The following is a 23,731-nucleotide window of genomic DNA, read 5'->3' as shown; positions in this document are numbered from 1 at the left end:
TTTATTTTTGTGTATTTATCTTGATACTATGACTTGAACTTGTGCTGTAGTCCAGTAACATCTAAAGGGCCACAGGTTTGTCATCCCTAAACTACAGTTCTGTGTTAAAAATATAATAAATTTTAGTCTGGAAAACTGTTTCCCCAAATCAACCATCTCTTTAATGCCTCAAATTGGAAGCATGGTTTTCCAGTTCAACTGGAAGTATAAAGCAGCAGTTAACCATACATCAATATATTTAGTGTTTAAAAATTAGCCAGCTCTAGATTTCATGCAGTGTTGGGGTTTTTTAAGGAAGTGCAAATTATTTCCAGAGGTTACATCATGCTATGTGGTTTTATTTTTGGCCAACAAAAACAGTTTTGCTTCCTAATATGACCTTTACAGCCAGCTAAGCTGTGAAAGAACTGATTCTAAACTTGTGAATACTTTTTAATAGAGACCTGGAGTAGGCATTTAAAGAGAGAAGGATAAACTTTATTTACAAATGAAATTGTTTTGCGGACTGACTTTTATTTTTAACCACTGTATTTTGTGCAGGTCTCATATCAGTCTAAAGCCCTCTGAGTAGTTCAAACAAAACAAAACTTAAGAGTAACTAAGTCATAGAGAAGGTTCTGCGTGTCTTCAGCCAGTTACAACTTGTGTTCCATATGTAAGGTCCATTATATACTGTATATATATTTACTAGCCCTGCCCTCCCATTTAAAGTTCTGTTCAACACAATCAATCAAACACAATCAAAGGCATTTTCCATGTCTAGAAAAAAGCATATAGCTATTTTTGCCTTTGATAAATACAGATGAATGAAACATAGCTTCTCAATATTATCTAACAGTATTCTGTCATGTTTCAGCAGTATTTTATCTTTTTTAACTACTATGCATAAAGGTCGTTCTAACTTGACTGATAAGCTTCACATACCTTGTACATTCTGTGTCTGACAACTGCAAGAACATAAGCAATGCACATTTATGCGTATATATTTGGTCTTGTAAAATATTAGCAATATCTTCTTCTTTCACAGTATCTGGGAACAGTTACAGGTAGGTAGCCGTGTTGGTCTGAGTCAAAGCAAAATAAAAAAATTCCTTCAGTAGCACCTTAAAGACCAACTAAGTTTTTATTTTGGTATGAGCTTTCGTGTGCATGCACACTTCGTCAGATACACTGAAACAGAATCCACCAAACCCTTGTGTATATTCAGAGGGTGGAGGGTGGGGGTGATGGGAATGGCTGATGGGAGTGGTAAACCTGTAGGTGGCTGTTAACGACTGCTGATTACTGCAATTGGTCCTGCGGGAAAAAAGCAAGGGCTGAGGCGCTAAAGAAAGCTTGATCATGCATAATGAGATAAGAATCCAATGTCTTTATTCATCCCAGGTGGCTCCATGGTTTTAAGCTTGGTAATGAGTTCCAATTCAGCAACTTCTCTTTCCAGTCTGTTCCTGAAATTTTTCTGTAATAAAACGGCTGCTTTGAGATCTTGTATAGAATGTCCTGGGAGATTGAAGTGTTCTCCTACTGGTTTTTCTGTCTTGTGGTTCTGGGAACAGTGTTATGGATTCCTGAAAATTATATAAGAGAATAGCTTTATTAGAAGTGATTGTTATTATTTTAAAAAATAGTCTATTGCCTTTCCACCATTATTCAAGGTGATTTACAAAAATAATTAAAATAATATAAATAGTCTCCAAAACAAGTATAATCAAATAGCCTAGAGCCCTTGAAGCGGTAAAAGTGAGCTGATGAAGATATGCACAATCTAATTTGCAAATCATTGCAAATCATGAGCCCAATGTTAGCTGTGACTATTTTGAATTCATAGAAATAGAAAACAGTGGATTTTTCAGCAGAATCAGTGCTTAATTTATGGTGTGCTTTCATATTTTGCTTTTGGATAGCAATTTGCATGGTTTTTTTTTATTTTTTCCACCTGATCTTACATGCAATTCTTTGGTTCTTTATTCCACATCTCATTACATTATTGTTTGTTCTGGCAGAAAGTGTCAGCTACTTTTCCCCAAAAGAGAACTATTAGATATCCCTTAAGGGGTTGTATGCGTTTTCATAATTTTCCTTTCAACTGACTCTTCACTGAATTCAACTGTTGTACATCTATCCAAGGAAAGACACTTCTGCTCTGCATTTTGTTCTTTGTTGATTCTAGAACCTGTATCAATAATACTCTTCTTCAGTACTGCTTTAAACACCTCCTAATTTATTGTTGCAAATAACTTGCTATTTTTATTATTAATGAAATGAATAGTTTTTTTCTGCTCAGAACATTTAGTATGACCTCTCTTCAAACAGCAGCATTTTGAGTTCTCATTTTTTAGCCATTTTATTGCCTTTCTTATATCTACATATCATTATTTGCCAACGATGGCCATTCTCTCTTCTTTTTATCCCCCAGAAGCTTCTCAGTAAAAACACAATTAGAATCCACTGGAGTGAGTGCTACATTTGAGCATGAATGATATGTGTGATTCATGAGTATAAGCAGATGGGAAACATTTTGTTTTAAATATGGGTCATTGGGACTGGAATTTTCCCAGTTTCCTACTTTTAGGTTTAAACTAGTGGTTAAGTAAGATTCTCTGAAGAAAATTTCAGGACAGGAAGAACAGAATCAAGAAAGTCCCTTTGTCTAATACTAGGGATAATTTTGCCTAAATACTCTCATCGTTCACAAGTTTCTTGTTTTCATTTACATGTTTTTTTATTTTAAAAAGTCCTTCAATAAATGTCTCAAATAGAAATTCAGATTATTGTATATGTACCACTCTGCCCAATTCTACGATGCCATTAAGTCATTCTGGTAACAAGATTTTTGGTGTGGTAGAATCCCATCACCTATCAGTACATATTAGATAATAATTAAATAGAAAATAGCTTGAAATGCATTTTACAAAAACATAGAATTCGCAGATAAGACATTTGTACACAATGCCTCTTTCTTTGAAGTAACCAGGATCCCTTTTAAATATAACTTTATCCTGATAGGTTCCTATAGAAAACTCTCATCTGGTTTACACAGCACCTTGTCTTCTCTGTTCAGTCTTCTTATCATATTCTCCAACATTGTTTCTGCTTTTCTATGGCTGTTTTGCTTGTTGCTGTTCCATAATTTCTTGTTTTGATTGCTTTATTCAGTTATCTTGGGGGGAAACAAGAATTTTATTTTCATCAAGTCTCTTTTGGCAGAAAGTCTTTACCATTTACTAGATCCCTTTACCATTACTGTATTTGAAAACTACTTACTGTTGCAACCATCGCTGCTGTTCCCTTCAATCAGGTTGTTGCCACGCTCTATGGAACTGGTCCGTGGAATCTGGCCCTTCCTGACAGTGATTAGGAAAATTAAAAAGAATAAGCATGTATGTGAGGTCACATTGCATTTAGTGCTTACGGCTTTTGCTATCACAGCTTAATGGGCATTTACATCTAACTTTCAGACTGACTACTCCACAGTTAGGTAGCATTTAATCAGCCCTTAGTTTGAGGCATGGATTGGACTGTCAAGGCTTAGTCATGCATCCTCTTTTCATTTTTCACATCACACAGTCATCTGAAATATTAAGTTACAAGTCCACATCATTATTTGCTGTGTCATTGCAAGTCTTTCTTTAGTGGAGACAGGACATTTGAAATAAAGTTTATACTAAACATTTTTGCCCTATACATAATATGTTGGGCAGAAGCTGCTTTCATATGTATATTTTAAATTGCTTTGATCTTTTTAAAAGGGAAGGCGTTCCAGAAATTACATAAATAAATGTACATTGCAGAAATGTTTTATCCCATTAAACTATTCTTCTGCACTTTTAATATTTTCTAAAGGTGACAATGGGCAGTTTAAATAATGCATTCAGTTCTCTATTGCTGAAAGAGACTCGGGTCTAATGTGAGATGGGAGTTCCTTTTAAGAACTGCTGTTACAAGGTGCCTCAGCAATGCTTTCTAAAGTCTTAAAAAGTAAAAAACAATAACTATAGGGAAATGTTTTATTAACTTCAAAGACTAATATTGCATGCATTATAAATGGAGAATATTTATATCATGTAAATTCTGTCGGTTAGGACAGAATCAGAACTTTTGCCCAGTGCCTTCTAGTTGTTTTGCACTACAACCTCTACCATCTCCAAGACATCTAGAAGATACTGGGTTGGCAGAGTCTGACATAAGCACTAACATTTTACCTGCAAAGAAAGAAGAATGCACCAGCGACCAGGACACTTAGGATGACAACTGAAGCTAAAACAGCTGCAAACAGTTCACCTCTTGGATGGCTCTTGATGCTCGGTAGTAAAATTTCCTCACAACGATTTCCTGTATAATTTTCAACACACCTGTGAAACAGAGGTTTACATTAACTGAGTATCTTGTGGCACAGATATACTTAATCTACTTCTCAACACTTGCTTGTCTTGACACACAAGCATGGTCAGGAAGCAGCAAAATCTTGGCTGTGCAGGTAGAACCAAAGATTTGTAGAGTTAGAAGGGAACATGAGGGTCATCTAGTCCAGCGTTTCTCAACCGGTGTTCCGTGGCACACTACTGTGCCGCGAGACGCTGGCTGGTATGCCGTGACGAGAAGGGCGATTTGCATTGTCACGTCGCTGACCCGCCGGAAAGGAAGCCGGCCGGGTCATGACGCGAGGCGTGTCTCCCAGCCAACGTGAATAGTCAGGAACGGACTCCAGCACTTCTGCTGCCGTAGACCCGCTTTGCCGCGCATCTTTGAGGATGAAGGCCATGTCTCTTGTGCTCGGGTGCTGATCGCAAGTTTCCCGCTGTGGGAATGCCGGACTAGGCCGGCCACTGACTCTTCCTTTGTGTGACTTAAGGTCACTCAATCCAATGAGCGGTGGTTGGGAGAGGGAGAGAAACGAGAAGCCCCACCCCCTCTGGCGGATTCAACTCTCGACACGCGTGCACAGCGCCTTCTTTTTTTCTTCCCTGGACGTAAATCTCCTCGCTGCCGCTTCCTTTGATGAAAACTAACTGAGGAAAGAGTGTCTTCGCTTCCCTTTCTTTGCATGAGTTTGCCTCAGAAATGCTAGGGATTATTTTGGGGGGCGGGCGGAGAGGAAACCTCCTCACTTCGGTGGAGGGATTCCTACCCGAGCCCTGTCCGAGGCCGATTTGTAAGGAAGAAGTTCTGGCGCGCAGTTCGTTTGTCGCTTGAGCAATAGGAAGTGGCCGGAGCTGCTGCGCATGTGTGGGAGTGGCCCGGGAGAACCGGTGATGGGCTCCCGGCGGAGGCAGGAGTCGCTCCTTCGGTTCCACAGCCTCCTCCTGCGGTGAGTATTTCCCTCTTTACACCTTTTCCATTTGAAGTCTCTCCCCTCTCCCCTCATGACATGCTGCAAGTGTCTTGAGGGCGGGGATGCCTTCGCCACTTACCTTCACAACAACCCTGTAAGGTAGGGCTGCTGCTAAATATAGGGCGGCACAGAGTTGGTGTGCCGCGGGATTTTTTTTCATAGAACAAGTGTGCCGTGGCCCAAAAAAGGTTGAGAAACATTGATCTAGTCCAACCCCCTGCAATGCAGGAATTGGGACTTGAACCTATGACCCTGAGATGAGTCTCTCATTTTAACAAACAGTTCAAATGAGTGTCATTCTCCATTGCTCCCCTTAAGACAATTTACATTTGACAGTCAGTGGGTTATGTCCTGGATCTGAGTAGACTACACACAAAATATCTGTTAAATGAGGATTGGAGTGTGCAGAACACTTTTTCAAGCAAAGAGGAGCCACTCCTTCTGTCCCTGTAGTGACTTCAGAACAGGTTGAGGTGGTTGTTGGTGCTTCTGGCGCCAAGTGAATTGCTCTAGTTGATAATGCTTCACTTTGCTATAAAACTGATTCAGGTCGTTTGCCTTCCTGCCACAGCAGTACTTATTTATCTAATTGCACTGGCATGCTTTCAAACTGCTAGGTTGGCAGGAGCTGGGACGCAGCAATGAGAGCTCACCCTGCCATGTAGATTCGAACCGCCAACCTTCTGATTGGCAAGCTCAAGAGGCTCAGTGGTTTAGACCACAGCGCCACCTGTGTTCCTGAAGCACTCTATTAGTATCCTAGTGCCTCTGTCCTTCCAATAGCAACTTGTGCCCTTGTATTTGTGCCAGACCAAAATGCAGGTAAAGTTAGTGGTACATCTCCCGGCTACTAAACATAACTACAGTAATACCTCGGGTTACGAACACGATCCGTTCCGGATCGCAGTTCGCAACCCGAAAAGTTCGTAACCCGAACGCGACCCGAAGCGCCATTTTGCGCATGTGCAAAGCGCTATTTTCGCTATTTTTGCGATTATCACGCTTTGCGCATGCACAGACTGCGTGCACCATTTCTGCGCACGCACGCGCGGCAAAAACACTTCCGGGTTTGCGCAGTTCGTAACCCGAATTGTTCGCAAACCGAGGTGGTTGTAACCCGAGGTACGACTGTATGTCATGAATAATTAGTACTACTAGTAATATATTTATTTGTACCCCACCTTTTTCCCTGAAGGAAGCTAACAGCATGTGCCACTGGAGGAGTAGAATTATTGTAGATGTGTTTCCTCAAATTACACTTACCGTTAGCCCGCAACCTAAATGCATTTAACTTTTATGCATTCAGCTTTATACACGTGGCAAACAAAAAACAAAAAAAGACAGGGCAGAAAGGGGATAATGTTCTGGGGGAAATAACTTTTGCAATCCCACTTGCCATTGAACCCAATGAATTTTGACTGCACAAGATTTTGGCGTTAGGCTAATATTACCATTAGAAGTAAAAACTCTTTTTTTATTTATATACAATGAACTGAACTGAAATACGACTGGAATTTACTTAACACATGGGTTATTTCTTCCATGTATGGCCTCTATTGAGACACAGGGTTGACCAGAGTAGCTGCTGTATTTTCTGAGCTTGCTACTTACAGACTTGCCTCATTTTCTGCTTACATTCTAGTGTTTGCCAACTCTGCAGTTCATGTTTGTGCTGCTCATTCAGCAGTGGGAGGAAACCTGGTGGAGTTGCTTGCTGATGTATCACTGCTCTTCTGTATTTTTGATATTTCACATGTGCACATTAACAGTAGGAGAGAAGTTGGGGATGGGGTGCTCAGTTGAAGAGCATCTGCAGAAGGTCCCATGTCCAATCATTGGCATCTGCAGGTAAGTCTGGGAATGTCCCCTACCTGAAACCTGAAGAGCCACTACCAATCAGTGTAGACTACTGAGCAGGATGGACCAGTGGTCTGACAGTGTACGCAGCTTCCTATGTTCCTATGTTCAAAAGTGCTTTGAGTGGCACATGTGAAATCTGTCCTAGTCTGCAGCATAAAGTAGTTTCCCTTTTCTTCCAGTTGCACTGCAGGTTTTATAGGTGTTGCACTCATATACTACCCCCCCACTGCTTTCTTTCTGATTAGTAATATTAATCAGAACATATAGTGTTATTTTTAGAACTCTGGTCTAATCAGGAAAATCAAGGGGGTTTCTTTATTAACGTGCCTTGTATATAAATATCAATTGCAGGCAAAAATACCATGTTCCCACTAAAATCTGCTCAAGCCAATGAGCCAAAATCCTTATTACTTATGCAAAGTTTTAGTGCCTCATAATTCCGCAGTCAAAACAAAGCAATGCAAATTATAAATGTGTGTGCCAATAACTTGAACTGCATGTTTATACTGGTAACAGAATTAGACTTTCTCTTTGCAGGATTTGGTAGATATTTGCAAATGGTGCAAGAAGGAATGGTTTGGATTCTTAGATCATGGTCTGCAGTTTCTTGAAGATGGACTTCTGGCAAGTGATGGGCTGCACCTCACAAGGGTTTGGAGGAATGTTTTTTGCCATGAAACTCAAAAACCTCATCAAGAGGGCTTTAAACTGACATGTGGGGGAGGGAGACAGTGGTCCTGAAGGTAGGAGTCTACCAAGTGCTGAAGATGATCACCCAATGTCAAGGACCAAATGGAGCAACCAGCACACACTTAGTGGTGGGAGGAAAAAATCCTTAAATAAGAGACATGGGGGAATGCTCATTATTCACTCTTTAGGACCTTTCCAGAGAACTTTCTACCTTGATAAACAGTCAACTGCCACAGAGGAGCTAGAAGTCTTCCCTAAGCAAGCACTTTTGTTGCTGGGATATCACATTTTCCTTGTGCCCAAAACACAATACGGACTAAATCAGCAATATGATGGAAAAGTGGAGGTTTTCTGTCCTCTGGAATACCCCGAATATCATCAAATAAGGCAACCAGGCTATACTACAGATTAGATGCAGATCTGGCCCAATCACATGAAATGTGGAGCAGTGTGGGATCGGGTGCCAAATCAAAGTGCAAAGCAGTTGGTTGTGGGGAGGCTGGACCCTCCTGCCACGCCACCAAAGTCTCCTACCATTTCCTCCCCATCTGGACTCCGATGCCAGAAGTGGGATTTCTGGGGACAAACACAGATGAGGGAAATGAGGGAGTGGAAAGCTAAAAATTCTACTTGCACATTTCCTTTGCATTTAAATTACACCCCTCCCCCCAATTGCCAGTCCGCGCACAATCACAATCTATTCAAAAGAAAGGGGTAATTCTGCTGTGTACACAGTCCACAGTTATAGGTCCATTGTGAATTCTTACCTTACACTTTATAGCACATAGAAACCAGCCAAGATGATTCAAATGTCATTTCAATCAGATAAATATTAACAATATTTTTATGGACCTTGGGGTCCCAAGCCAACTCTCTTCTTCAAGTTTTCTAGTGATTGACTCTGCTACTGGCTATGGAAACCAATCACCTTAACATCCAGTCCTTTCTGCACAGAGCTACAATTTTGCCAATCATTTGAGAAGGAATCAAGGCAGAGGATTAGCAACGTGGATAAGTTGGGGTGAGATCTAGGGATAGATCCTTTACATGCCAGAATTTATCTAAGCAAGCATTTGGTCCTACCGTTATACCACTGAGCAGTGGAATACATATTATTCCATTACTACTATTCCTAGCTCTACTGATTACCAAGTGATAGCACAGTGTAAACAAAACCTTTCTTATTTATAATTAGCTTTCTTGCCCGACTGATAAGGAGCATGCTTTGAATAAGAACATGCTGGAACAGAATATTCACAGAGCGATCCCATCCATTAGTTACATACTTAAAGGTAAAGGGACCCCTGACCATTAGGTCCAGTCGTGACCGACTCTGAGGTTGCAGTGCTCATCTCACGTTATTGGCCGAGGGAGCCGGCGTACAGCTTCCAGGTCATGTGGCCAGCATGACAAAGCCGCTTCTGGCAAACCAGAGAAGTGCACGGAAACACCGTTTACCTTCCCGCTGTAGCAGTACCTATTTATATTCTTGCACTATGACGTGCTTTCGAACTGCTAGGTTGGCAGGAGCTGGGACCGAGCAACGGAAGGTCACCCCGTCGCAGGGATTTGAACCGCCAACCTTCTGATCAGCAAGCCCTAGGCACAGTGGTTTAACCCACAGCATCACCCGCGCCCCCAGTTACATACTTGGCAGGATAGAATTGCTACTAAATAAGTCGATAAGAAGTTGTAACAACTAGCCTCTTCTGGTGCAATGGGAAAAAATGAGTTGCTAGTCCTGACTTTCCCCATAGTTATTATGCTTGCTGAAGTGGTACAAGTGAAAATTCCATGTTGCTACTTCATTTAACACTAAAGCCGGGTAGATGAGGAAGATCCCAGCAGTTCAATATCCTGACTCCCGGCCCCAGTGATTGCTAACACAATGAAATGCAGCCCATTTCTTTAAGGGTGGAGGAAGGGGAATGGATAAACAAGGTTTTTTTAATACTCTATAGCAGAAAAGGGGCAGGTAACATCATAGTCCACACAGCAGGAGGTGTAGGTTATCCAGCCAGCAAGTGGCCTCTTTGTTCAGTTACTGGTTTCTGAACATAGAGATGCATGAAACACACATATTGGTATATGTGATTGTTGTTAGCTGATTTGACTAGAGCAATAAAATGCAATATAAAGACTAGTAACTAACAAACTAAATAAACAAAGCAAAACCAGATGTCATAACACCTGACAGTTGTCTGTCCAACTTTAAAAGAAATAGAAATATCAAAGGAAGGGCATTTCACAACTTCTCTAGCCAAGATGTGCCATTGCTGTGCCACTTTTAAAGTAGGTGGTTAATGTTTACATGTTCTGTTGAACCCTTTGCTTCTTGTCTTGTCCTGTGAACTGAGGAAATAACAATTCTGTTCCCTTTGTCAGTATAAAGTGCTCTGTCTCATCCCATATATGCTTACCACAGGCAGTTACTGTGTACCAATAACCATTTCTATAGAGGGCAATTATGATTACAGTCTTGGTTTATATGTACCACTTAGCATCAGGTACTGGCATTACAACTCTGCAAGGAAGAATATAACAGATGTGTTACTAAATGGAAGTGTGCTTATAAACTAAAGCTCCTCCTGCTGCTGCTCCTTGACACACCAGATTGGGGCTAAAGAGGAAATAAGCATGGCAGAGATGGCAACGGCAAAGGCAATGAGGTGGCAAAGTTACTAGCACCAGAGGAAAGAGGAGTAAACCCTCAGGCAGCCTGGGCAGCCTTGTGTGTGACTAGGTGGTTAGTGTGTGTATTAGGAGAGCACTATCTGTCTCAAGCCCTACAAAAGTCTGCAGAAGCCCCTTTGTATAGTACCTAAAAACAATGCAGCTTAAATGTTTCCAATGTGATTTTGTGATTTACCTTGAGTGGGATATTCCCTGAAGGGTGGCACACAAATGATTATATAATCAATAAATAAGAAACATGCTCTAGATAAGCTTATGAAATAATGTGTTTCCTACAATGCTAATAGGAGATGACTCTTATGTAGCAACGAAAATAAAAACATTTACCTGCAAAAGGGACTGGAAATGGCAGGTATCGTGTAACAAATCCCACCATTCAGACAAAAAGATCCATAACCGCTGCCACAAAGTTCTTCATGATCTAAAATGAAAAGAAATATAAGGTAGGTTAATTTTAGCCTGCTCTTCTTGCATGAAACAAATGTGATGATGTGGGGAAATATAATGACTTACTGAAGTGTTTTTAACACCTTGCTTGCCTTCATATTGTAGGAAAAAGTGGTTCTATTATTATTACTTTTAATCATGACAATTAAAAGAAGGATTAACCTTACTCTCACAGCCTGCAAATGCATAGGCATCATCACCACCTCCTGTTATGCAAACACAGCTTTGGGGATGTTTTTGCATGTACAGGTGGACACAAGAGCCAAGCACAAAACCCTAAAAAAGAGGAGTGGAAAAGGCAGCGTTGTCATTTGCTTGCTTTAGGGTCTGTGCAAAAGGGCTTCAGCAAATGAAAGCAGAGACTTATTGAATCCTCTCCTTCTGCCAAAGGACCGAGAACAGGAACCCTGATGCAGAGCTAGCTCTTCAGGACTTTGTCTGTGGGAAACAGGTAATGCAGGAGTCAGGACCAGTTTCAGTCCAACATCTGCACAGATCTGAGGGTTCTGCTAGCGCATTAAAGTAGTCCTTTTGCAACTGCGTTCAGTAGGATTTTAATTGCATAAAACTCAGCACTAGATGACAGCCTTCAGATTTTACTTGATAGGCTCTGCTTGCATTATTATTAGTAATATTAGTATGGCCACTGGTCCCATCACCTCCTGGCAAATAGAAGGGGAAGAAATGGAGGCAGTGAGAGATTTTACTTTCTTGGGCTCCTTGATCACTGCAGATGGTGACAGCAGTCACGAAATTAAAAGACGCCTGCTTCTTGGGAGAAAAGCAATGACAAACCTAGACAGCATCTTAAAAAGCAGAGACATCACCTTGCCGACAAAGGTCCGTATAGTTAAAGCTATGGTTTTCCCAGTAGTGATGTATGGAAGTGAGAGTTGGACCATAAAGAAGGCTGATCGCTGAAGAATTGATGCTTTTGAATTATGGTGCTGGAGGAGACTCTTGAGAGTCCCATGGACTGCAAGAAGATCAAACCTATCCATTCTTAAGGAAATCAGCCCTGAGTGCTCCCTGGAAGGACAGATCGTGAAGCTGAGGCTCCAATACTTTGGCCACCTCATGAGAAGAGAAGAATCCTTGGAAAAGACCCTGATGTTGGGAAAGATTGAGGGCACTAGGAGAAGGGGACGACAGAGGACAAGATGGTTGGACAGTGTTCTCGAGGCTACGAACATGAGTTTGACCACACTGCGGGAGGCAGTGCGAGACAGGAGTGCCTGGCGTGCTGTGGTCCATGGGGTCACGAAGAGTCGGACACGACTAAACGACTAAACAACAAGTATTATTAGTATTATTCCCGGAGGTCTCAGGGTGGTTCACAGAATAAAATCAAGATATAAAACCACAAAATACCTAATAAAAAAAAACCCAATAGCCCCCTCAAAAAAAACCACATTTTAAAAGGGCATAGGATATAAATCACATCAACCAAAGGCCTGGTTAAAAAGGAACGTTTTTGCCTGGCACCTAAAGGTGTATAATGAAGGCGCCAGGTGAACTTCCCTGGGGAGAGCATTCCATAGATGGGGAGCCACTGCAGGGAAGGTCCGTTCTCGTGTTGCCACCCTCCAAAGCTCTCGAGGAGGCACGTGAAGGAGGGCCTCAGAAGATGATCTCAGGGTCTGGGTAGGTTCATATGGAAAGAGGCGGTGCTTGAGGTATTGTGGACCTGAGCCACTCAGGGCCAGCTCTAGGGGTAGGCTGGGTGGCGCAGGGCGCCAGGGCGCTGGCCCGGCAGGGGGGCGTCGTGCGGCGGAGCCGTGCAGAATCCGTGCTGCACCCTGTGCCCGCCCACCATCCGCGACAAGAAACAGGTTGGAGCGGGGGTGCCGGAGCGATCTCCGCACCATGGCGCCAGGGCGCCCGACATAGTTGAGACGGCCCTGAAACCACTACTTTGAATTGGGCCCGGAAACTAATTGGCAGCCAGTGCAGTAGGGCAGGATCGGTGCAATATGCTCAAACTGTCTTGCTCCAGTAAACAACCTGGCCCCTGAATTCTGCACCAGCTGAAGTTTACGAACCTTCTTCAGAGGCAACCCTATGTATAACGCATTGCAGTAATCTAAGCTTGAGGTTACCAGAGCATAGACAGCAGTAGTTAGGCTATCCCTGTCCAGATAGGGGCATAGCTGGGCCACCAGCTGAAGCTGATGGAAGGCACTCTGGGCCACTGAGGCCACCTGAGCTTTGAGCGACAGCAGAGGAACCAGGAGGACCCCCAGACTACGAACCTGCTCCTTCAGAGGAAGCATAACCCCATCAAGAGCAGGCGACTTCTCACCCATCTGCTCTAGGGAACCACCCACTAACATTGCCTCAATCTTATCTGGATTGAGCTTCAGTCTGTTGGCTCTCATCCAGCCCATTACTAAGGCAAGACTTCCAGCACTTCCACTGCCTCACCTGCAGATGTAAAGGAGAAATAGAGCTGAGTGTCATTAGCATCCTGCTGACAACATACTCTGAACCTCCGGATAACCCTACCCAGCGGTTTCATATAGATGCTAGACAACATGGGAGATAGGATTGAGCCCTGCAAAACCCCACATTGAAGGTTCCACAGGGCTGAAAAGCATTCCCCAAGTATTAAAAGACAAATCAATCTTGAAATCTTCCTTACACCTTCAGATTGAAGAGTCTACTTGTTTCCACTAAGCACAAGATTAACCACAGTTTTTCTGAGTTCAGACAAAAACAAGAGGCAAAGCTTCTGATTTCCTCCTCAAAGTTGCACCAGAGGAGGTGGGAAGCACATTAGCCTAGGGGAAGGCTAGGCTTGTTCTCAGCCAGTAAAGTAACTGGCCAAATTCACAAATAGAACTTCTCCAGTGAGTAAGGATTGAAAATCTAGTTCTCCCAGTCCCAATCAAACAGTGTAATGATTCCACTACTGCACTGTTTCTCCAATAGCTACGTCAGAGCTGCTGATATGCACATAAAAATTTCTACCCCACCCTTCTGGTGGAAAAGAACATAAACATTGTGTGCAAAAGCACACAAATGTTTGCAACATTTAAAATTGCTATTTCATAAAAACAATAATATAAAACAGCTAAGCAAGGATAGAGGAAAGCAGCAGCGACTTGTCAGGTGGGGCAGAGGGAGAGGCATCCTCACAGTGGTGGTAGTACCACTGTCTTCAAAAGGATGTGATGTTAACTCTGACACACAGGTGTGTGCAAACCCACCAACCCAGAGCTCTCTCAATTACTTTGCCACCAACTTGACTTGCCCAGTGGTCCCTGCCTTCACTGCTGCTCCTGAGCCATAGATGGAGGAACAGCAACAAACAAAACAGTTGGAGGTAACAACAACAAAAATATGCCACTTACAAGAAAAGTATTCCACACGCTTTCTTCAACTACGGTAAGAACTCCAAGTGAGAGTGCTAACACACTTCATAGCTCAAGGTATTCCATAGTCGATGTGCAGCCACTAGGAAGGCTTCCACAAAAACACCTTAAGGGTACACAATCTTTAAATAAAAATATCTTACTTATTGAAAACTCAGGGACAGGAGGGGGACAGATGGCAGAATATCCTGGTTAAAAGTGAATTCAAAGAACAACATAGAAAATGCTAAAAACTCCAGCCGTCCACCAATTTAGTTCTGCCTCTGACATCTTTCCCTGATAAGGATCTCTTACAGCATTTCTGAATCTTCCTTAAGCTTTGCCAAATCATCAAGAGAGGCAGGCAGCCAACACCTTTCTTCATTTCCTGCATTTTGAGTTGCATGAACTGTGCTGTAAGGAGGCAATATAAGAAAGCTTGAATGCAATTTTCTTTCAAGATCAATTTAGTATTATTTTGATCCGTCATCATGGGGCCCCTAAAAGGCCCATGGGCTGGTGCCTACTCTGCTTATTTGGTAATCTGGCACTGGCCAGCTGGTAACCTGAAAACTGATATTATTTTGCTGAGTTTCACCTAGTATCAGAGTTTAAAGTAGAAGAGAGGTAATGCTAAAGATCTTCTAGGAGAACAAAGGAAATAAAGAGCTGGTACTTTTACTCTTCTTCTTTGGCGATCATATGCAGCCGAGTAAGATTGTCTTCCATAAACACAGTGTTAACAATGAGTCCATAAGTGACTGTGGAGGACAATTATGGATCCACACATCCTTCCACAGTGGGGACATTGGTTTCCGGGTGGGAGTTGATCACGGTGAGGGTTTGCCAAACAAGCCTTCCTCTTAGCACGTTTTCCCCTTTCATCTTGAGTTCGAGTGTCTTCAAAGTCCATGACACCTTTGGTAAAGGCTGTTCTCCAACTGGGGCACTCGCAGGCAGTGTTACTGAATTCTCAGTGTTTATGCTACATTTTTTTAGATTTGCATTACACTTTCCATTTTTAAGTTTGGAATAGCATAGTTGCTTTGGAAGACGATACATCTGAATAACATGACCAGTCCAATGAAGTTGATGTTGAAGAATCATTGGTTTGACACTGGTGATCTTTGGTCTGGTGATTCCATCAATGGTGTCTCCAAGAAAAAATTCATATCACTTGGGAAGGCAAGCAAACTAATGCCAGTGTACTGGAAGAGGCAAAGATCACCAGCTGCTTTTGCTAACACTCCTGTCCAGATCCACTATCATCATCTGAAAGAAAGTGGCTGGTGGGGTGGGACAGCAAGAGTGGGGAACAGGTGTAAAGAACCCATAAGCATCTCTTCATGGCCTTGAATTTCTCTCAAGAGATCAGCTTGCAGGGAATATCATTCCACAAATAAAATATATTATTTGCCTTTAAGGCCTCCCCCCAATCAAATAATTTTTGAAATAAATAAATTATACCCACCTCTCTACATGAATGCAATGGGTGGGACAAGTTAGCAGCTCCTCCTGCTATGCATTATATCAATTTTTATCTGAAGGAATATTTTAGCAAGAGCTATTTTTAAAAAGATTTTTAAAAATATTGCTGCATGTTAAGACCAAGCATTTCCATTAAGACAGAATCCGCTTATGGCACAATACACTTGAGAACTAGGTGCTGCCTTGCACTTTAGGTGTCATAGTCACTGTTATTTCTAGCAGCACCTGAAAATGGGGCAGCAAATATGGAAACATGGTGTCACAGTAAGACCACTTTTTAAATGGTTGGAAAGTTGTACCAATTTTTCCATTCTCAAACACTAAAAAATAATCTAGCTTAAGTTGATATTCCCCATATATAAATGTGGGTCTCTAAAGGCCTCTCTGCATAATCTGTCAAAGTGGAGAAATATCCTGCAGCACAGCCAATAATAGAAATGTTACTTCCTGACACAGCCCAGGTAGGAAGCCAGGAGGGCAGAGAGGAGCTCGGGGATGTTGTTTTTACAGAACCATAACCAGATTTGCTTGTTCATCCAGTACTGTTCTTTGTTGACAAAATTAACTCATCCAACCTGAGTTTCTCTATTTTTATTCAGATTCTGTAAAGTTTGTTTAGAGAAGTCTGATTTCGAGGCAGGTCTACAGTCTGTATTATGACATGTCTACAATGTGACTAGAATACAAATGTTGTGTTACTCTATGCTACATTTAGAGGGCTGTAATCACTACAAGTAACTTCATAGTTTACAAAACACTCTAAAAGCTCATAAGAAAAGCTACAGTAAATATAATCAGTCTCTGTACACATTTGTAGGCTCTTCTGAATTTTGTAACTTATGCTGTGAATGCTGAACTCCATGCAGCTACTGTGAAGGAAGTGGAACGCCAACTTGGCTGGGGGAAATTTTCATACAGGCTTAGTGACAGGAGTGCATTGTGTTATGAAAGGGCTTGAAGCCAGGGGAACTTTGGGAGTTAGTCACTTGCTGAATGCAGTGTGGCCATGGAAGTAAAAGGCCCACCTTCCTGGCTAATTCTGACTAGGTACAGTATATTAAAGACTGTGTGCTGTGGGAAGGCATGGGATCTAAAAGGTTGCACAGAAGCAAAAGGGGAAGTGGAAATCACAAGGCCTAAGGCTAAAGAATACATGCTGTTAGAGGAAGGTGCCAAAATATTCTCAGGGCCGTCTTAAGCATACCCAGCGCCCTGGTACGAAGATCCCTTCGGCACCCCCCCCATTTCCCAGAGTTGGACCCCCCCCAGTCCTTCCAGCTTGGCGACGGCGGCGGGAGCTGTGTGGGGCTCGGCGGGGATGTCTTTGTGGCCTTGCGCCGCTGGCTAAGCTGCTGGGCGAGGCGCTAGCGGCGCCCGACAGCTCGGCGGTGCCCGTGGCCTCGCTGCCGGTGCGGGGCGTCTTGCTCATGGGGCTCTACTGCGGCACCGGCCGCAGCGCAGCCGGAGCCGCTGCCGCCATCGCGGCAGGAGCCGGAGCTGAGACCAGGCAGCAGCAGCGGCAAGTGGCAGGCGCCGGAAGGTGGGTGCTGCAGAGCGAGGCGCTAGCGGCGCCCAATGGCTCGCCGGTGCCCGTGGCCTCGCTGCCGGCGCAGGGCGTCTCGTTCGTGGGGCTCTACTGCGGCACCGGCAGCAGCGCAGCCGGAGCCGCTGCCGCGACAGGAGCCAAAGCCGGAACTGGGCTGGGCACGCAGCTGGCCGCCTTTTACGCGCGCTTCCAGCCAGCCCGAGGCGGAGCCGGAGCGGTGCCGGACCAGGCAGCAGCAGCGGCAAGCGACAAGCGCCGGAAGGTGGGCACTGCAGAGCGGAAAAGGGAGGCCGCCGCGCAGCTCCCCCACTTCCTGGGGCGCCCCTCTGTGCCCCTCTGCGCCCTCTCAGCCCCCAGGCGCCCTGGTGCATGGCGCCACTAGGATCAATGGGCGAGCCGGCCCTGAATATTCAGATTCAGAATAATTAGACAGGTATTTGCCTATATGACTCCAATATATTGCAATCAAGTTATAATGTAGAAATGATTTGAATATTAATTACATGGAGAACAACAAATGAATTTATTATATAGTAATTGTTTGTACATTGTGCCACAAACAAACAGGATGAAATTGTATTCAAGATATCAGTCAGCTGTGTGGCTGGAGGAGCATTCATTATTTGCATCCTAGCTCAAAGGTTTAGGGCACTTTGCAATTAGAAATGTTTGTGACCTGTGGTTCAGTACAACTTGCCTACTGGATTCCTTCTTACTAGTGCATGTAGGGGTGTGGGTGGATGTGCATGCTTTCTGGAGATTGGAGAAACAAGACGAGGAACTAAAAAAATAAACTAGTCGGGAAATCTGGGGGGTGGGGTGGGAATCTTATATCAGAAGTGCTAGAACTCAGTTCCTACTGCCTCCTCCCTTCCCAACATCATTGGAATGGCCATATTTATTATTCATTTATTGAATTTATATACAGCCCTATACCTGGAGGTCTCAGGGCGGTTCACAAAACAAAATCAATATATATATAATCAAAATAAAAACAACAACCCAATAACACCCCTAAAAAAGAACCACAAAATTGTAAAAGGGCATAATATATGGGAAGCCACCTTGCACTGCCAGACCAGAGCCTTCAAGCAGTATGATTGTGTATGATTCTGTATGATTGTGTATGATTCTGTATGATTGTGGCTCTCTGTGTCTTTCCCATCCCTGAGCTCCTTTTAAATGGGAAATGCTGAGACTTTCTGCAGGCTAATCATATGTGCGCCAAGCTACTCCACTGGAGGACAGAGAACTCAATATGCTATATGCTGTGCCTGTTCCCTTGCTCAGGTCTAGAAAGAGCTGATGGGAAGGTAATTGCAATGAACTACCTAGTTCATTTCCCCCAAGCTATACACTGAAACTAGTGGGAAAAAATCACCTCTCTTAGTAGCCATCCTATTTCTGCAGTACACTGATTTCATGGCCAAATCATAAGTTGATGGTGAAGAGAAGGGCTGTTATGTGCTTGCAACTAATTGTACCGATTGCCAATGGCTACCAGCCAGGATGGCTCTGCTCTGCCTCCACAGTCAGAGGCAGCAATGCTTCTGGATGCCAGTTGCAGGAAACCACAGGAGGGGATTTTGTGCTCAGGTCCTGCTTGCAGGTGTCTGGTTTGCCACTGTGGGAATAGGATGCTGAACTAGATGGGCCATTGGGCTGATGATCCAGCATGTTTTTATGATGTTACAGAGAGTGGAAACTGATGACATTGCAAACAACTCATCATTTAGTAAACTTCAGGGAAACCTTTAACAAAATGTTCTTGGGCATTAAAGAACATATTACATTCAAGTACATACTGAGGGTGGGCATATATCAAATCAAATAAATATTAGACACTAAAATATTATTTAAATGGTGGAACATTTCTGTGGGAGCAGGTAGAATTGCATTTCTCCATAAGATTTCTCGCTTAGAAAGGTAAGTTAATATATAGATCATATCCACTGTGATCCCTATCACTGTGCATAGGGACAATGTGTTGCCCACAAGCAAAGCAAATATGGAGCTTCTTTAATTATGCTAATCCTTTTATGCATAGATAATTCCACATTTTCACACTAATATATTATGCTGTTCAATCTGCACATCAACATCAGCTGAATATTTGTGCCCACTAATCTGGCAATGTAAACAGAAGCCTAAAATTTGTATGCACCTGGCAAATGAGGGACATACCACTGCATGCACATATTTTAATACATCAGGCACTTCAGTCCAAAATAGTAAATGTCTGAAAATAGTCTGCAAAATCCACAATCTTGTCAACACACATTACCCTATGAATGTTTTGCCCAAGAAAAAAGTTAATTTGCCAGAGGAAGTACAGAATGACCTTATTTTCTCCAACTTTCTCTGTTCCTTTGTATAACAGTGTGTATCTCACCTCTTGCCATGACTAAGTGGCGTTCTTATTTTCTAAACTTCATCCACCCATCTGAAATATGGGGATAACACTAATCCATATGACAGGGCTAAATGTAAGGAGGATTACAAAATACTGGTTGCAATCAAACAATCCAAATCAGGTTAAAAAGTAATAAAATATACCCTTTCCACAAGGGCAAGAGAGAGAACATGCGAGCCCAAGTATATAAAGCCAGTATGTGAAGTGGTTTGACGAGTCACAAAAACAAACCATTGAGCAGTCAGAAATATAACAGTTGTGAATATCGGTACATCCAAAAACTTTAAGGAAGTTACCTGTTCGCATATTATTCTGACCGCTTGTAGTTCTTGATCACCGCCTATTCTTTGAATGCCCTGAAGACAAAAACACCTTGTTTTATTCCAAATGTTTTCTGTCTGATGAAACAGCTAGGATTATTTTCATCAAAACTAAATAAATACTCAGTTGGCAGTCAGCAGATATCTGTTACCCTTTATGTAAACACAATTAATTTTAAATCTAACAGCAAACATTGCTGCATTCAATAGCTCAGTGGTCCTGATTTTTTGTTAACTGCTTCCTTTGTTCCTGCAGTTACCGTACTTTTCCATGTATAAGACTAGGTTTTTTTACTTTAAAAGAAGGTTAAATATCTGGGGGTGCCTTATACACAGATAGTGCATATGCACATTTTCTAAATTTGAGGTCCCCGAAATTATGGGGGTGTCTTATACATGGAAAAGTACAGTAATTTATTTGGGCAACTCTCCTTTATTTTTTGTTAACTTCACCTCCACGCCCCTGCAAATTGCAGCACCAGTTTGTCTAGCATAGACAAACAGCACTATAAAATCTTTAGATATTATTGTAACCTTAATTAAATCCAGTTTGGAGGTTATGTCCATTGTACTACATCCTAATGAGTTTAAATGTGTTATTACTGATCTATAGCCTATTAATTGCTGTTTATTATCATGAATATGCATTGTGATATAAACAGAATGAGGACATTATACTGAAGTATGGTTTAGTATTAGATCGGAAAGTGCCATCCTTAACCTATGGATTGCCGTGTATCTAAGACTAAATCCAGGCTCCCTTTTCATTCGACCTTTGATTTAGCAATGTAGTGGCAACCAGAATGAGAGGAGAGGAGAGGAAAGTAATTTATGGAGCTGTTACCAAAGAGAACAGAGCTTTTATTCGGCTCATCTGCAGCTAGACCCTGGTCTGTCAAATGCATAGATGGGTACTGTCCCTGTGTGGCTTGCAGATGATGTTCCCAAACCCCTTCCTCTCCAAGAACTCAACAGAGATATAGTTCTACCTCTTAGTATAAATCAAGAGTGAGGTTGGTAAGGAAAATGTTTTGTCGGAATCTTTGTCATCAGTGGCAGCTTTATTTATGAATTATGATGCCAGCTCTTCAGTCCATTACACCAGTGCATTTGATCGACATTATTAAAGTGTAAACTTAAATGGCCTGTTGAGCTGACCTCCAATCAAGGTGAAGAAACGGGAAGGGAGGGAATCCCACTAAGGGCAAAATTTGTTATCATAGAATCATAGTTAAAAGGGGCCACATGGATCGTTCTAATCCAACCCCATTTCATCCAGTGTGGGGCTCATTAGAATACTTTAATATAAGTTCTGAGTAGGGGTGCAACCCAATAATCAAAATGTTAATTCATTAATCATGTAAGTCTCAGACAGTTAATTTATAGATTACATTTGTGTAAATTTCATATTAGTAAAAACAATATCTCCAAAGCCAAAAGCATATTTCCTTTAAGTTTATGCACACATGTATGTTGGCCAGGGATTTGTGGCAAAAACCCAGGGTCCACTCAGCTGAATGAGCACCAGGAGGGCCCCCAGATGCAGCGCATTTAACAAGAGCAGGCACAGGACTATAAATTCCAGAGTGTAAGTTATACCCAGCTACACCATTGTTTGGTGCAGCAAGCATCATCTTAGAAGAGCATTATTTTTGTGTGTGAAGACAGTACTTGTATCTACAGTATGTATTAGTAATTTGTGTTAAAAATAATAAACAATATCTAGTGGAGGGTTAATTGTGAAGTCTTTTAGTCAACTAAATATTTTTAATTGATTAATCTGATTAATCAATGAAGCATTGCAGCCAAGGTGTTTGGTTTGCCAGGTTCGTTGCTTGCTAAAGAAACATTTACATAATTTATTTACATTGGCCAGTATTGATTTCACATTCATTTGGGAACAAACTATTTTTAAATGTTTATTATTTATTTATTATATTTTTATACTAGTAGTGTGGCTGGATTAATTCAACCCCTTTTAATTATTTCCTTTTCCATTGAAATATGCAGGGAATACTCATCACTTATCCAGGAGAACAGAAAATATTCCTTCCTAGTCCAAGGATTATTAATGAGCACATTTGATATAGATGTGAGGACAAACAGTGAAGGAGAAAATCTTACTTCCTTTTCCAAGAATCTTAGTGAGTATCTTCCACCCAAACACATCTTCTGCTACTTTTGTGCAATTTGTGCAATTTGACCCTTGCAACATACCGTACAATTTCTAGTGGTGTTTATATCAGTTCCCAGTTATTTTTAGTACATACTTCAGGTCAGCTGCTGGTTAAATCAGCCTAAACAATGGCCCTCAGTCAACTGATCATGGAGTTTCCCCTACCCCTAGAAGACCTTCACAGACACACCTGCAATAGTAATAATCAAGGTCTCACATGTAAAGGTAAAGGGACCCCTGACCATTAGGTCCAGTCGTGACCGACTCTGGGGTTGTGGCGCTCATCTCGCGTTATTGGCCGAGGGAGCCGGGATACAGCTTCCGGGTCATGTGGTCAGCATGACTAAGCCGCTTCTGGCAAACCAGAGCAGTGCACGGAAATGCCGTTTACCTTCCCGCTATATCTACTTGCACTTTGACGTGCTTTCGAACTGCTAGGTTGGCAGGAGCAGGGACCGAGCAATGGGAGCTCACCCTGTTGTGGGGATTCGAACCGCCGACCTTCTGATAAGCAAGCCCTAGGCTCTGTGGTTTAACCCACAGCACCACCCGTGTCACATGTACCTCCTACTAATTACCCAGGCAATGTGTGAACCATAGGAAATGGTGCTTTGTGTAATCTGGCTGCATTCCCATTGTGTTTACAAGGAAAGGAGCAACACAAAGTACTGTACTGCATAATGTAATGTACAGATTACTATATCCCAAGAGAAAGCTGAATGATGTACTGGTGACAATGCTTTAGGAGTTATATTTTTGTTGCTGTGAATTCACCATTCCCATACTATGGGTGCACAGGGCTATTAACCAGCAGACTCTCCAAAGGAGATCAAAAATTGAAATGGATACCCACTGTGCTTCAAGTAAATATACAGAAGATCCTGTTTTACTCAGGGTTGGAGGAAAGAAAGGATTAAACAACCCCTTATCCAGAGCAAACAATATTGAAACATGTTTAAGAGAAATAACCATCTGTTTCAAGTTGCAACCTTGCAAGAGAGAGTGAGAGAGATTCAGAGATTTCTTGCTGAAATAACCATCCCTGTCCTAAACTAAACATAAAAAAATTCCTTCAGTAGCACCTTAAAGACCAACTAAGTTTTTATTTTGGTATGAGCTTTCGTGTTCATGCACACTTCTTCAGATACGAAGAAGTGTGCATGCACACGAAAGCTCATACCAAAATAAAAACTTAGTTGGTCTTTAAGGTGCTACTGAAGGAATTTTTTTATTTTACTTCGATCCAGACCAACACGGCTACCTACCTGTAACCTAAACTAAACATGTTTAATTTGGGGAAAATAAAATTAATTGCACTTACTAATTTCCATAGTTACTAACAATGGTTATTTTCAAATTTACATTTAATACTTGTGCAATAACATCTACAAAAAAGGTAAAATTGTGCTATA

At 42.2% G+C, this 23,731-nt stretch overlaps 2 protein-coding genes across 4 annotated transcripts in view; one reads left to right on the top strand and one right to left on the bottom strand.

The window, feature by feature from the left end:
- Window positions 1–493: 493 nt before the first annotated feature.
- Window positions 494–23,731, bottom strand: part of NRG4 (neuregulin 4) — a 40,122-nt gene continuing 16,884 nt past the window's right edge. The window contains exons 4-10 of one of the 3 annotated variants that reach the window (XR_015947842.1): window positions 20,120–20,179; window positions 10,904–10,997; window positions 8,417–8,458; window positions 4,203–4,352; window positions 3,265–3,344; window positions 3,044–3,160; window positions 494–1,568 (exon numbers count right to left, since the gene is read on the bottom strand). Coding sequence is in view for 1 of the 3 variants with exons in the window: in XM_088660817.1 (XP_088516943.1) it covers window positions 3,153–3,160; window positions 3,265–3,344; window positions 4,203–4,352; window positions 8,417–8,458; window positions 10,904–10,997; window positions 20,120–20,129 (384 nt within the window). In the remaining 2 variants the exon portion in view is untranslated. Of the gene's footprint in view, window positions 1,569–3,043; window positions 3,161–3,264; window positions 3,345–4,202; window positions 4,353–8,416; window positions 8,459–10,903; window positions 10,998–20,119; window positions 20,180–23,731 lie in introns of those variants that run through there. The other 2 variants (XR_015947843.1, XM_088660817.1) reach the window with 2 other exon arrangements.
- LOC148687255 (uncharacterized) lies at window positions 16,118–22,289 on the top strand. The gene is made up of 3 exons (XM_088657199.1): window positions 16,118–16,128; window positions 17,117–17,843; window positions 22,154–22,289. The coding sequence occupies exons 1-2, from the start codon at window positions 16,118–16,120 to the stop codon at window positions 17,790–17,792; spliced, it is 687 nt and encodes a 228-aa protein (XP_088513325.1). The 3' UTR covers window positions 17,793–17,843; window positions 22,154–22,289.

This window comes from Zootoca vivipara, chromosome Z1, assembly GCF_965207765.1.
Source record: "Zootoca vivipara chromosome Z1, rZooViv2.hap1.1, whole genome shotgun sequence".
Taxonomy (NCBI): domain Eukaryota; kingdom Metazoa; phylum Chordata; class Lepidosauria; order Squamata; family Lacertidae; genus Zootoca; species Zootoca vivipara.
This window is presented reverse-complemented; position numbering and strand designations above follow the sequence as displayed.